General features: G+C 47.7%; 1 protein-coding gene across 1 annotated transcript; it reads left to right on the forward strand.

Moving 5' to 3' along the window:
* The first annotated feature begins 8840 nt into the window (after positions 1-8840).
* LOC123040154 (mRNA cap guanine-N7 methyltransferase 1) lies at positions 8841-13589 on the forward strand. The gene is made up of 15 exons (XM_044463088.1): positions 8841-8989; positions 9091-9404; positions 9505-10410; positions 10510-10664; positions 10788-10856; positions 10952-11023; positions 11308-11406; positions 11703-11759; positions 12038-12176; positions 12268-12332; positions 12420-12470; positions 12616-12678; positions 12867-12990; positions 13067-13128; positions 13229-13589. Exons 3-15 carry the CDS (start codon positions 10341-10343, stop codon positions 13319-13321), a joined length of 1119 nt encoding a protein of 372 aa, XP_044319023.1. The 5' UTR covers positions 8841-8989; positions 9091-9404; positions 9505-10340; the 3' UTR covers positions 13322-13589.
* The last annotated feature ends 855 nt before the right edge of the window (positions 13590-14444 follow it).

Raw genomic sequence — 14444 nt, forward strand, 5'->3', positions numbered from 1 at the left:
CGATAGGATTTTTCAAACTTAGGCGAGTACTGGACTGCAGCTAAGCCCCCGAGTGGGAGGGTCGCTCTCCACTCGATAGGATTTTTCAAACTTAGGCGAGTACTGGACTGTAGCTAAGCCCCCGAGTGGGAGGCTGGCTCACCACCCGGTAGGATTTTCAAATACTTAGGCGAGTACTGGACTGCAGCTAAGCCCCCGAGTGGGAGGCTGGCTCACCACTCGGTAGGATTTTCAAACACTTAGGCGAAACAGGTTCGTAGCTAAGCCTCCGAGTGGGAGGCTGGCTCACCACTCGGTAGGATTTTCAAACACTTAGGCGAAACGGGTTCGCAGCTAAGCCACCGAGTGAGAGGTTGGCTCACCACTCGGTAGGAAATTATTTTTACAAACTTAGGCGAAACGGATTTGCAGCTAAGCCACCCACTGGGGGATTTCTCACGCAAACAAAAACAATAACAATCACTGGGAAAATTATAACGCTCTTGTCTTTGATAAATAAACTACAAGAGTTTCTCTTATTACATCTCATCCGAGTGAGAATTCAAGTATAAAAGGGGCGGAGCAGCTCCGCATTCCAGGCTCGTGGCTCATCAATCTGGCGATCGACATTATAAAGGTGGTACGCTCCATTGTGGAGGACTCTGGTGACTATGAAGGGACCTTCCCAAGTAGGAGCGAGTTTGTGTGGTTTCTGTTGATCCACTCGGAGGACCAAGTCTCCTTCTTGGAAGGCTCGACTCTTCACATTTCTGGCATGGAATCGACACAAGTCTTGCTGATAGATGGTCGATCGGATCATGGCCATTTCTCTTTCTTCTTCCAGGAGGTCGACTGCGTCCTGCCGGGCTTGTTCTGCTTCATCTTCAGAGTAGAGCTCGACTCAGGGTGCATTGTGAAGCAGGTCACTCGGCAAAACTGCTTCGGCTCCGTAGACCAGAAAGAATGGGGTTCTTCCAGTCGATTGGTTCGGGGTTGTCCTCAATCCCCAAAGAACTGAGGGAAGCTCGTTGACCCATGCACCTGCTGCGTGCTTGAGATCGCGCATAAGTCGGGGTTTCAGTCCTTTGAGAATTAAGCCGTTTGCTCTTTCCGCTTGTCCATTCGACTGGGGGTGAGCGACTGAAGCATAGTCAACTCGTGTGCCTTGAGAGGCGCAAAAGGCTCTGAATTTGTCGGAATCGAAGTTTGACCCATTGTCAGTGATGATGTTGTGCGAAACTCCATATCTGAATATCAACTCTCTGATGAAACTAATAGCAGTGCAAGCATCAAGATTCTTGATAGGCTTAGCTTCAATCCATTTGGTGAACTTGTCGACTGCTACTAGCACATGAGTGAAGCCGCTCCTGCCCGTTCTTAGTGGTCCAACCATGTCCAGTCCCCAAACAGCGAAGGGCCAGACGAGTGGAATGGTTTTCAGGGCTGACGCGGGTTTGTGCGACATATTGGAGTAAAACTGACATCCTTCACATTTGTCGACTATCTCTTTCACCATTTCATTCGCTCTTGGCCAGTAGAATCCCGCTCGGTATGCATTAGCCACAATGGTCCGAGAGGACGCATGATGACCACAGGACCCCGAGTGGATATCATCAAGGATTATCTGACCTTCTTCTGGTGTTATACACTTCTGACTGACTCTAGTCGCGCTTTCTCTATACAATTGTCCCTTTATGACTGTAAAGGCCTTGGATCGACGGACGATCTGTCGAGCCTCTTCTTTGTCCTCTGGGAGTTCTTTCCTTAGGATGTACGCGATGTACAGTACTGTCCAGTCGGGAGTGATGACCAAAACTTCCATGATCAGGTCGACCACAGCTGGAACTTCAACTTCAATCGGATCCGTGGCACTTTTTGGTTGCGGGGCTTCTTCAGTGAAGGGATCCTCCTGAACTGATGGTGTGTGGATGTGTTCCAAAAACACATTGCTGGGAATGGCTTCTCTTTTGAAACCTATTTTCACCAAATCATCAGTTGCTTGATTTTTCAGTCGGGGTATGTGATGAAGTTCTAACCCCTCGAATTTCTTCCCCATCTTTCTCACTGCATTGCAATAACCAGTCATGGCTGGACTTCTGACGTCCCACTCCTTCATCACTTGATTAACCACCAAATCTGAGTCGCCATAGACCATGAGGCGACGGACGCCGAGTGAAATGGCCATGCGCAACCCATATAAAAGTGCTTCATATTCCGCCTCGTTATTGGAGGAATCAAAGTGGATCTGAAGAACATATCTGAGCTTATCTCCTCGGGGGGAGACCAAGACTACCCCGGCACCGGAACCATTCAGCATTTTGGAACCGTCGAACAACATGGTCCAATGCTCTGAGTGAACCTGAGTCGGCAGTTGTTGTTCAATCCACTCGGCGATGAAATCTGCTATTGCTTGGGACTTGATAGCTTTCTTTGCCTCAAATCTGATATCTAGAGGAAGGAGTTCAATCGCCCATTTTGCCACTCGACCAGTTGCATCTCTGTTGTGCAGGATCTCTGACAATGGAGCGTCGCTGACGACTGTAATGGAATGATCAGAGAAGTAGTGAGCAACCTTCTTTGTGGTCATATAAATCCCATATACAAGCTTCTGATAATGAGGATATCTTTGCTTCGACGGGGTCAAAACTTCAGAAACATAATATACTGGGCGCTGAACTTTGAAGGCTTTTCCTTCTTCTTCCCGCTCGACCGTAAGTACCGTACTGACGACTTGTCCTGTGGCTGCGATGTAAAGCAGCAAAGGCTCTTTGCTGATTGGGGCAGCAAGCACCGGCTGGGTGGAGAGCAGAGCTTTGAGCTCTACAAATGCTGCATCAGCTTCAGGAGTCCACTCGAACTTGTCTGACTTCTTCATCAATCGGTAAAGAGGCAATGCCTTTTCACCGAGACGAGAGATGAATCGACTTAAAGCGGCCAAGCAACCAGTAAGCTTCTGGACGTCGTGCACGCGCACAGGACGTTTCATCCGGAGTATAGTACCGACTTTTTCTGGATTGGCGTCGATTCCCCGTTCGGAAACGAGAAAACCGAGTAACTTTCCGTCAGGAACTCCAAATGTGCACTTTGATGGATTAAGCTTGATATCATACCTCCTGAGGTTGGCAAAGGTTTCAGGAAGGTCAGTCAGCAGGTCGGAACCCTTCCGTGACTTGACCACAATATCATCCATGTATGCTTCCACATTCCGACTGATTTGAGTGAGCAAACACTTCTGAATCATCCTCATGAAAGTGGCTCCAGCATTCTTGAGGCCGAATGGCATGGTAACATAACAGAAGCACCCGAATGGAGTGATGAAGGTTGTTTTGATCTCGTCAGGTCCATGCAGACGGATCTGATGGTACCCGAAATAGGCGTCTAAAAAAGACAGTCGCTCACATCCCACAGTCGAGTCGACTATCTGGTCGATGTGGGGGAGAGGAAAATGATCTTTCGGGCAGGCCCGATTGATATGTTTAAAGTCAATGCACATGCGAAGTGACTTGTCCTTCTTGGGGACCATGACAACGTTGGCGAGCCACTCGGAGTGGTAAATCTCTCGGATGAACTCCGCTGCTAAGAGCCGAGCCACCTCCTCACCAATAGCCTTTCTCTTCTGGACGGTGGACCGTCGGAGATGTTCTTTGACAGGTTTCACTTTTGAGTCGACTCGTAGGCGGTGCTCAGCCAGCCCCCTGGGAACACCCGGCATGTCAGAAGGTTTCCATGCGAAGATGTCCCAGTTCTCACGGAGGAACTGGATGAGCGCTTCTTCCTATTTGAAGTCGAGTGTTGTTGAGATATGAGTCGGAGCAGCACCGGGATCGGTCGGGTGAATGTGAACCGGCTTCGTTTCACCAGACGACTGGAAAGCTGATTCTGTAGCGGGCTTCTTGGCTCGCAACAAATCACTCGGGTCTGCAGTCTTCTGGTATTCTTGCAGCTCCACCACTGCCATCTGAGCATCAGCGATCTTTGAGCCTTTCTGAAAACACTCTTCTGCTTTCTTCCAATTGCCCGTAACAGTGATCACACCTTTGGGACCAGGCATCTTCAATTTGAGATACACATAACATGGTCGAGCCATGAAGCGTGCATAAGCTGGCCTGCCCAAAATAGCGTGATAAGCACTCTGGAAATCCACAACTTTGAACGTCAACTTTTCTTTGCGGCAATTCTTGGAATCACCGAAAACCACATCAAGAGCAATTTGGCCGAGTGACTCAGCCTTCTTCCCGGGAATGACTCCATGGAAACTCATGTTGCTGGTACTGAGTCTGGACATCGGAGTGCCCATCCCTTTCAACGTCTCAGCATACAGTATGTTCAAACCACTGCCACCATCCATCAAGACTTTGGTCAGTCGAGTGCCTTCAACAACTGGGTCGACCACCAAAGCTTGCCTCCCAGGGGTGGCAATGTGCGTTGGGTGATCAGACTAGTTAAATGTGATGGCAGTCTGAGACCACTTCAGATAACTGGGCGTCGCCGGAGCAACCATATTCACCTCACGGTTGATAACTTTCAGTCGACTTTTGCTTTCAACATCAGCAAAAATCATCAAGGTGGAATTGACCTGGGGGTATCCATCATCACTGTCTTCCTTGTCCTCAATTTTGTCCGACTCCTTTTCCTTATCTTTGGGTTGTTTGCCCTGGAACTGGTGGATCAAGAGCCAACACTGTCGAGTGGTATGTTTCGGGTAAATGAGCTTACCCTCTTCATCTTTCTTGGTGTGGATGTGACATGGCAAATCCAACACATCATTTCCATCTTGGTCTTTAACTTTCTTGGGGTTCCAAGGCCCTTTGGGTTTCCCCTTAAACTTTCCTTGAGTTACAGCCAAGGCTTCCCCAGGAGCAGCTGGCTCGGCTTTCCGCTTCTGTTTCCGATTGGAATTTCCTCCTCCGGTTTCTTGGGCGACTGACTTGTGCTTGCCACTCCGGAGTCGATCCTCATCTTCACCATTAGCGTACTTGGTGGCAATCTCCATCATCCGATTCAGAGACATGTCTCCGATTCGACCGAATTTCAGATTCAGTTCTCTGTACTTAACGCCTTCTTTGAAGGCATAGACTGCTTGGTGATCAGGCACATTCTCTACCGTGTGATGTAACATGATCCATCTCTGGATGTAATTCCTCAAAGTTTCATTCGGCTTCTGCACGCAAGACCGCAGTTTCGTCAGCCCTGCCGGTCGCTTGCATGTTCCTTCAAATATGGTGACAAACACTCGATCGAGATCTTCCCAAGTGTAAATGCTGCTGGGTGCTAACTGATTCAACCATGCTCTGGCCGAGCCCTCCAACATGAGAGGCAGGTGCTTCATGGTCACTTTATCATTGCCACCGCCAATCTGGACAGCCACTCGGTAGTCTTCAAGCCAAGTATCAGGCTTGGACTCACCAGTGAACTTACTGACTCCAGTCGCCAACCTGAAGTTGGGAGGAATCACAGTGGCCTTGATGGCTCTACTAAAGCACTCTGGCCCCGAAACATGTACTCTGCTGCTGGTAGGTGCATCTCCGTCGTGACCTTCTCGGTGAGCTCTGTTCCTGTCGACCAAACCTTGAACGAGAATGGATCTCGCATCAAAGCCTGGTTCCCTGGGGTCGACTGGAATCCTTCGCCCAACACTATGAGGGCGCCTGTCATCCTGCTGTCGAGGCACATACGATCCACTCCTCGGGGGAGGGGTGGGCACTCGACGTCGATCGTCATGATCGAATCGGTGATCATACTGCTCACGGTTTCCGTACTGATCACGCCGGTCCCCACGTCCCTCACGCCTCGGGGCGATCTTGGGCTATGAGCCGACTGGACTGTGTCTGCAGCAATGGATCTGCTATGAATCCTGTTCCGCGACTGAGAAACAGCGGAATTCTGGTCTCCTGTTGCCCGGAGTAACGCTCTGATCTGCAGCAAGCCTCTGCCAGCCTCTGACTGGGAAGGCTGAATCGACTCTGCTATACGGGCTGCAGCTGCTAAATTCTGAATCGAAGTTCGATATACCTGCGGGGGCGGAAAGAGGTGATGTCGACTGGATTCTGGAACCTGTTGTCGCACACGCTCGTCGAGTGCTCGCTGGAGGTTCTCCAGTCGAGTGCGCTCAGCCAAGTTTGCCAGGCGCACGTCCTCCAAGGCACGAGCCTCGGGGGTTTCTCCAACGATAGGAGTGTGTAGTGCATCCATGTTCCGGCGACGAAGTTCTTCTCTCTACAGCGACGTGAGAGGCTCGGGAAATATTCCTCATGGGGATGCGACGGGTCGCCTCCACCTGCGCCTCCGTCGGCGCGGGGAAAACCGGGAGGACTGTGCGGTCCATCGACCATCAGAACCTCCGCCGCCTGATCACTGCTGTCGCACTCAGATGCGGTCTCTGCGGAGCCAGTCGACAGGTCGAACAGGTCGCAGAGGGATTCGTTGGGCTCGATCGCCGCGACTTGAGGGGTGGCCGACTGGCGTGCCACCGCTTGTCTCACCCACCGCTGAAGTCTCGACCGATCGGAGCGCTTGCGCCGGCGGGAAACAGGGAGGGAGGACAACACAGGGGCTGACCGATAATGGGTTGACGGTTGCCGCAAGAGGACGCCGCGGACGCATGCGCGAAAGTGCGTTGCCCCGGGGACAGGGAGTGCGTCGACGCCGAGCGGAGCCTCTTGAAGCCAAGCGGAGTCGTCGACGATGAACGTGAGCGCGCCGAGACGGATCTCGCGGCCCTCCACCAAAACTCCACCAGAAACCATGATGATTTGGATCGGAAAAGATCGCAACTCCTCCAACAAATCGCTAAGACACCGCCCCATGGTGGGTGCCAACTGTCGTGGTTCTAAGTCTGACAGTAATGTAGGGGGGTAGGTATGGAGAGGCAAGATCTTAGCTATGGAGTAGTTGTAAGCACACGAGGTTTACGAGTTCAGGCCCTTTTCGGAGGAAGTAATAGCCCTACGTCTCGGAGCCCGGAGGCGGTCGACTGGATTATGTGTGTATGAATTACAGGGGTGCGAACCCTTTACACTGAGGATGGGAGTGGCTTATATAGAGTTCGCCAGACCCCTCCGGCCCTCAGTTATGCAGGGTTTTAAATACATTAAGGTCGGGCGTTACTGGTAACGCCCCTAATAAAGTGCTATGATGATCATAAAAGCTACTTAGTGACCGACCGTTAGCGTGCGGAGTGACTTTAGGTCTCCTGGCCGTCGAGTGATTGGATCTTGGTCGAGTGATTGCTTCTTGGTCGAGTGTCTTCGAGTCTGTCGAGTGGAACACCTTCAAGTCTATTGAAAAGTGATTTCTTCTAGAGATGTCCTTGGGTAGGGCAGTTAGGACAGGTCCATGACCCTACCCTAGGTACATAGCTTCATCAGCCGCCGGTAGGGGCAAGGCCAAGGTTGGCGTTGGCCACAACGGCCCTCTGCATATTGCAAGAGGAAGTGGAGCGACTCCTCTGCGAACGTCGGGCGACGGCCGAGCAGGGCTGCCACGCCCTCGCGCCCTTTCACCACTGGAAGGGCGAGTCTGATGACAGCGATGGAGGTGTCTTCTGATCAGCCGGCTTGACGTACGAATCACCGTACGCTACAAGTTAGTTTAAGTAATTTTAGGTTTTACTAGCAAATATGCCCGTGCTTTGCAACGGGAGAAAAACATATCGCACTCCTCTAGCCAATAGACACCCACATCAATTATTCGAAACATGATACCGGGTTTGGATAGTTAATCTAAAGCTTATATGTGGTTCTCAACTTTTTCCTAGTTCCTTTCTCCTTCGCCTGGCTCTGCTGAGTTCTTAGCAGCTTATTGTCTTTGTTCCATCCAATTCCATCTTTTTAGGATTTTCGGTAGCAAGAAAAATTTAGTGTACCATCGAGAATGGTCTATCCATAAGAAAATGTACAAGTGAAAATTCAATCGCTCTTTAAATTTAAATTTATCTGGTCGATACAAAAAATTATGATATGTGCAAAAGATCAATACATATTACAATCTTCATAAAAAAACAGTGAGGTGCAAAGTGAGTAGAAGAATTGTCTTCTAACAATTTTTATAATATGTGTTGTAGTGTACATCTCTATACAGAAGAAGGCTCATAGTTACAAGCCCATACATTCAATTCTGCCCTTTTTTATATGTGGGAACATTTCAGCTCCAAACTCGGTTCCACAATTACAGAAAATGGTTTTGACATGTACTCCCTCCATCCCATAATATAAGAGCGTTTTTAACACTACATTAGTATGAAAAATGCTCTTATATTATGAGACGGAGGGAGTACCTGGTGCATGTTCAAGAAAAGACAGAGTGCATCGTTTTAGAGCTTTGTTGCATATATGGTCTGCTCGGTACGCTCTCAAGAACAATTCTGCAAAGCACAATGGGAACATGTCGGATATATTATCCCATGGAGGGCCGCGGATTTTTTTTGATTTCTCCGAGCAAGGCCCATCCTTAGTCCAGCATTACAACACCTAGTTGACTCTAGCTGTGCCTACAACTGCCATGACTAATAATCATAATTTGTTTCACCTTGAAACATATTTTCATATTGTACAAACCTTTCTCAGTACATGTACAACACAACCCTATGTTCAGTGAATGTTTCTGTTCCTTTCCTATAAACTTTTATTTCTGAGATCACAGCCACATGAATATCAGCATATGGCTTACTAAGTTGAAACTGTTGCCGTTAGAGTGTAAGGCGGTACAGTCAAATAATCACAGTGGGCCAATGTGAGGAGTGGACACCTAGCAGAAAACCATTTGTTGCAACGCCATGAAAAATCGCACATAAATCCAACGGATGAGCACCGAAAAAAATTGTAATCGTTGCATCCGGTAGCTTCCTGTCGTTGTACATCTAGCAACAACGATTTTGATTAAAAAAATAGCAACAGGCACTACTCCCCAGTCCCCACCGAGCCGCACACTGCATGCTCCCTTATCCAAAACATCGCCATTCCTCGGCCGGCCAGTCCACTGCCGCTCCGCCGCCTCGTCGGCTAGGCCGCCGGTGAGCAGAGCACGCACAGCTGCGCCTCGGCCTCTCCTCGTCCCCGTGCTCTCCATCTCCTGCCTGACCTCAGCTCCCTCCGTTTTTTTTACTATGTGCAGCGCCACCATCGGAGCTTCATGGCCGCCGGCACCTTCAACCGTTGCTACACACCGCCCGGGCTTGCCCACCTCCAGATCGAGCCGGCAAACGGACGGATCCGTCTTCCCCGTGTCCGTCCCAGTCCTCTCTGCCTCGCCGGAGTCGTCAAGGTGCCGGCCCTCATCCACCAAGTCAACTGCATCGCACCCCTGCTTCGTCTCGGGAGGAGCAGCGAGCCAGCGCCCGCTTCTGCATCGAGCACTGCTCGATCCGACCGCGTCGCCCAAGGCCCAGTCCGCCGCCGCCTTCCTCCACCCTCGCCGTCCTCCCGCCGGTGAGCAGCACCTACATCACGTCGCCCTTCGCCCCGTCTCTCTTCTTTCTTCTCCTTCCTCTCACCTTTACTCAAAGCTCTCTCCCACTGCACACCACAGGAGGTCGCCGCCAGCATGAACGTCGCCTCCTCAAACTCTCCGCCCGCCTCCGGCCACGTCCTCGACTGGATCCGCCGGATCTTCATCGCCACGCCAAGTCCCGCAGCCTGACACCGCCGCATTTTCTTCCCCTGCGCTGCTCGAGAACGAGCAGAGCCGCCGTTCCTCACTTAAAGAGAGACCGCGGTGCAATTTCTGGAAAACTGAAGGGCTTTTTTGCAAAACAGCCACGACGACGGACGACCAGAAACGCTAGCCGCTTTATTATTAAATTATTAATTATTAAATTATTAATTATTAATTATTAATTATTAATATTAATATTAATTATTAATTATTATTATTATTAGGTAGAGAGTAGAGATAGAGATTATATAGTTAAACCGATGAAATTCGTCCGTTTTACGCAAATATATATCAAACTTATGTCCGTTTGCATGTATTCGTCGTGTTTGCATGTTGTTTGTAAATTGCGTACGATCGAGGGATGGATGGCGGTTCTCCCGTATCACTATCCGCGCGTTCGTTTTATATTAGGGGCAATTTGGAGATACCTGTCAAATCAATTACGCCATGTGAGATGGGAAGGGACCCTGACTGAAATCCAATAGGGCGCTCCTCAATTCTGTTTCGTCTAGAACGACGCCCGCAGACCGCCCCGCTTTCTTCGCTCTCTCGACTGCTCCTCCGCCACCGGAGCTCCGCCCGCCGGTCGTCCTCCGCCCCCTGTACGCCCTCCACCGCGCGAGCCTGTCCCGTCCCGCCCTATCTTCCGCGCGGCCCCGTCCCGGCCCCGCCTTCTCCTCGCCGCGCCGCCGTCCGCGATCGCCGGGGTGATGAACAAGCGACCCCGCGACGAGCCCTCCTCCTCCCTCGCCTCCGCCCAAAAGCGCCAGTTCGGCGCAGGTATCTATTCCCCGCCTTCTTCACCAGACCCAATCCAGTTGCCCGCTAACCCCCAATTCTGTGCTGCGGATAGCTAACTAGGGTTTGGGCTTTGCGTAGGCGGCGGCGGCGGCGGCTACGGGGGACAACAAGGGTACTCGGAGGAGCGGAACAGCGCGCGGCGGGTGGCGGACCACTACAGCGCCCGATCGAATCAGACGCTCGAGGAGCGCGAGAACAGCCCCATCATCCACCTCAAGAAGCTCAACAACTGGGTACACTACTAGCTGTGCTACCCATCCATTCATCTCCTCAAACTCTTGAGAAATTGTCACCTCTACAATGTTGGGTGGAACCAGTAAGAAGCCGCGCTAATCCTCAAACCTCACCTTTCGCAGATAAAGAGCGTCCTGGTCCAGCTGTATGCGCGTCCAGGAGACTGCGTTCTAGATCTTGCCTGTGGCAAGGTAAGCACTGTTTTTGTGCGTGTTAATTAAGATAAGCTGGGATTCTTGTAGTTCCAAGCTAGTGCTGACATATATTGATTTGCTATGTAATGCAGGGAGGGGATTTGATAAAGTGGGATAAGGCCAGGGTTGGCTATTATGTAGGCGTTGATATTGCAGAAGGCTCGGTTAGTTTCTCGTAACATGATAAATCTATATTATATGCATATATAGATATAGAAGGTACTGTTATATTGTTATTTGTAACCTGTACAATAATCATTTGAACGTTTAAACTTATCTCAACGTATATATTCAACTTGTTTTTACTCAGTGTCCTTCATAAAAGAACATCCAGATTTATCAGCGGTTCTGGACCACAGAAACTTGTGTATTTGCTTTGGTTTCCTCCCTACCTCTTGTAGACTTCAAATAAGTGTGTTTTCATGATGTTGGAGCTTTAAACTTGCAGATAAAAGATTGTATGACCCGTTATAACGGTGATACTGATCAACAGCGAAGGAAGAAGTTCAGCTTTCCTGCACGGCTTATTTGTGCTGATTGTTACGAGGTAAAAGTGATCATAAATGGTAGTACAGTTTACCAAATTAATCAAACCTACCGTGATGGTGTGCTCTGTACGCGCAGACAGACATAGTGCCATAGCTTGTTCCAAGTGTTGAATAAAACTCGTGCCAACATATCCATGCATTTTGTCATTATGGATGATTCTTCTTATACTTTCACATCATCAGGAAAATATGCTTTGCCCCATATGTATATAAATCTATTATTTGTGGTACTCTTCAGATGCTCATCAATAATTATGAAGTGCATCACAATGCTTCTGTTTTCATATTGTTGTAGACTCGTCTGGATGAGTATCTATGTGAGGATGCTCCATTTGACATATGCAGCTGCCAGGTGAGTGACCTATCTTTATATGTTCAAGGAAGTTTGTTGTTATTATTTGGTTAGTTCAACCATCTATTACTTCCAATTGCAAAACAACTTTGTATTTCAGAAACCTTCTGTAAATATAACCACTGTTAAATATTAGAATCATTGTTCAAACAAATTTAAGTATCATTGTTATGTCAAGCAAATAAAATATAAGTACAAATGGGTATGATTATAACGAGCTAACTGTTTTGACTGTTGACCAATTCTGAATTTCTGATTGTTCTTTTTATGTATCTCAGTTTGCAATGCACTACTCATGGTCAACTGAAGCACGTGCAAGACAAGCCCTTGCTAATATATCTGCATTGCTTCGTCCTGGAGGCACTTTCATTGGAACGATGCCTGATGCTAATGTCATTATTAAAAGGCTAAGAGAAAGTATGTTACTATCTTGATTTATAATTTGATTGATCTCATCAAATTGGACCGTACTTGTCACAAGATGTTTGATAGAAATTTATATCCTCAGCTGACGAGATGGAGTTTGGAAACAGTGTTTACTGGATTACCTTTGGTGAAGAGTACAACGAAAAGGTAGTTATTTATTTATTTATTTATAATAACTACTTGTATGTTAGTTTTCATTACTGACTGATCCTTTTTTTTTTCACAATGACGTAGAAATTCCCCGCATCCAGGCCTTTTGGTATCAAGTACAAGTTTCATTTAGAGGTGAGAACAGGATCAACTTTTGAATAGTGTGAAACTGATGTTCTTGGCATTGCCCTTATCTGACATACATGTCTTGTTACAACTTGGGTGTTTATTGCCGTATGCTGTGCCTAGCTTCCTATTTTTACTTGTTGCCAACATGCAGGACGCAGTTGATTGCCCGGAGTGGGTTGTTCCATTCCATCTCTTCAAACTACTGGCAGAGGAGGTATGCAACTAATCTATTGCTTAGTCTGCTATGGTGAACTGTGTTTTTATTTCCTCATTTCGACCTAGTTCATTTCATTATTTACGAAATTAATGCTAAAATATTTTTCTGTATCATTAGTTTTTCTTTTACAAATTTGCTCTGATGGATGCTGAGATTATGACCAAAAAATTGTCCCTTTTTTGCAGTATGATTTAGAGCTGGTTCTAATGAAGAACTTCCACGAATTTGTACATGAGTACCTGCAAAAGCCTGAATTTGCTGATCTCATGCGAAGGCTGGGTGCTCTTGGTGATGGACGATCGGTCCAAAGTAAGTAGATTACCTACTAAATTCACTGTTCTCAATAAATGTCATTTCATTGCCTTAACATAGTTGAGTTACGCAGGCACACTATCGCAGGATGAGTGGGAAGTGTCCTATCTCTACCTCGCATTTGTTCTGCGTAAGGTATTAACAAACACAATTTCACCATTTCTCATCCTGTTAACAACTGAAACCACATGCAGTCACACACACCTATGTTTGCTAAGATGTTCGGTTTACGCAGCGAGGCCCTCCACCCTCCCAGCGGAGAGCCAACAATGCTAACAGAGGGAAGACGTTCCTTGCTGAGGAGGACATCGAGTTTCTTAGCATATAAAGCAGAATTTGCCCTCCTGGAGCTTACTAACAAGTTACAGATTCTACGCGTCACATTGCGTAAAAGAAAGTTGTATCTTTAGTGGCTCACCTGTGGTCTCTCCTAGGCGTATCTGTTATGTAACTTACCAGGTGTAATGTATAAACAGCATGGGCTAGATACTCGTTATGTAATTTTGCAGGGATGAATAAATATTTAGGTGTCAATACTTCACGCAAAGCACTGAAGTTTTATATGAAACGTGGAAACATCTGTTCACTCATTTTAATCGTGATGTACTCGCATTTTGTGCGCTTCCATATCCAAGGAAGTTTTGCTTGAGCGCTGCCCGGTGTAGTGGGGACGCGTTACTTGTCCCAACTGGTCTGGTTGAGCATATGCAGGCTAAAAATCAACATCTACACTTAGTTTGGTTGCCTGTATCCAAGAGGTGCATGGATGAACCCGGGTACATATGAACCCACTTTGAAAAACACATTTCTAAATTCTAAAAAAATTTGAAAAAAATTGCACGTGTACGTCTCCATGTTCTATGTACGTACATAAAGTTTCACGGAAAAATAACTTTTTTTGTGGCGTGTGCAAAAAAGACAAAAAATTATGTCGTGAAACATTATTTAGAAGCACTGAAATTTGTCTTTTTTACGGAAGCAAAACAAAAAGATATTTTTTCATAAAACTTTGTGCCGCGTACACACATTTGCGAACATGTATGCGTGATATTTTCTTTTGATTTTTTGACATTTTAAAACGTCTTAAAATGCATTTTATGAAAAATGGATGCATATGCCCATGGGTTCAGATGGTGCCCTCTCGCGTGTATCCCCTCTAACTTGCATGTGCCCAAACCCAAGGCTTGTTGTTTGGTTGCCCAAAAATCAACATCTACACTTAGTTTGGTTGCGTGTATCCCCTCTAGCTTGCATGTGCCCAAACCCAAGGCCTGTTGTTTGGTTGCCGACTTGTTTGAGGGGAATCACAAGTCTGACTGTTTGGTTACATTCAGGAAAGTTGTGTGATAACCTCCTCCATGATGCGGTGAGGTTACCAAAGGCACACATGAATTACTAAAAACTAAACTAGGAGCAACAGAACAATCTTAGGCACAAACACAAGTCTTAAC

Source organism: Triticum aestivum, chromosome 1A, assembly GCF_018294505.1.
Source record: "Triticum aestivum cultivar Chinese Spring chromosome 1A, IWGSC CS RefSeq v2.1, whole genome shotgun sequence".
Lineage (NCBI taxonomy): Eukaryota > Viridiplantae > Streptophyta > Magnoliopsida > Poales > Poaceae > Triticum > Triticum aestivum.

Excerpts from the sequence above, each read along its gene's own strand:
- LOC123040154 (XM_044463088.1), top strand. The coding sequence starts at position 10,341 with ATGAACAAGCGACCCCGCGACGAGCCCTCCTCCTCCCTCGCCTCCGCC. Across the intron at positions 10,857-10,951 it reads TAGATCTTGCCTGTGGCAAG|GGAGGGGATTTGATAAAGTG; the intron begins GTAAGCACTGTT and ends TATGTAATGCAG. Across the intron at positions 11,760-12,037 it reads TTGACATATGCAGCTGCCAG|TTTGCAATGCACTACTCATG; the intron begins GTGAGTGACCTA and ends TATGTATCTCAG.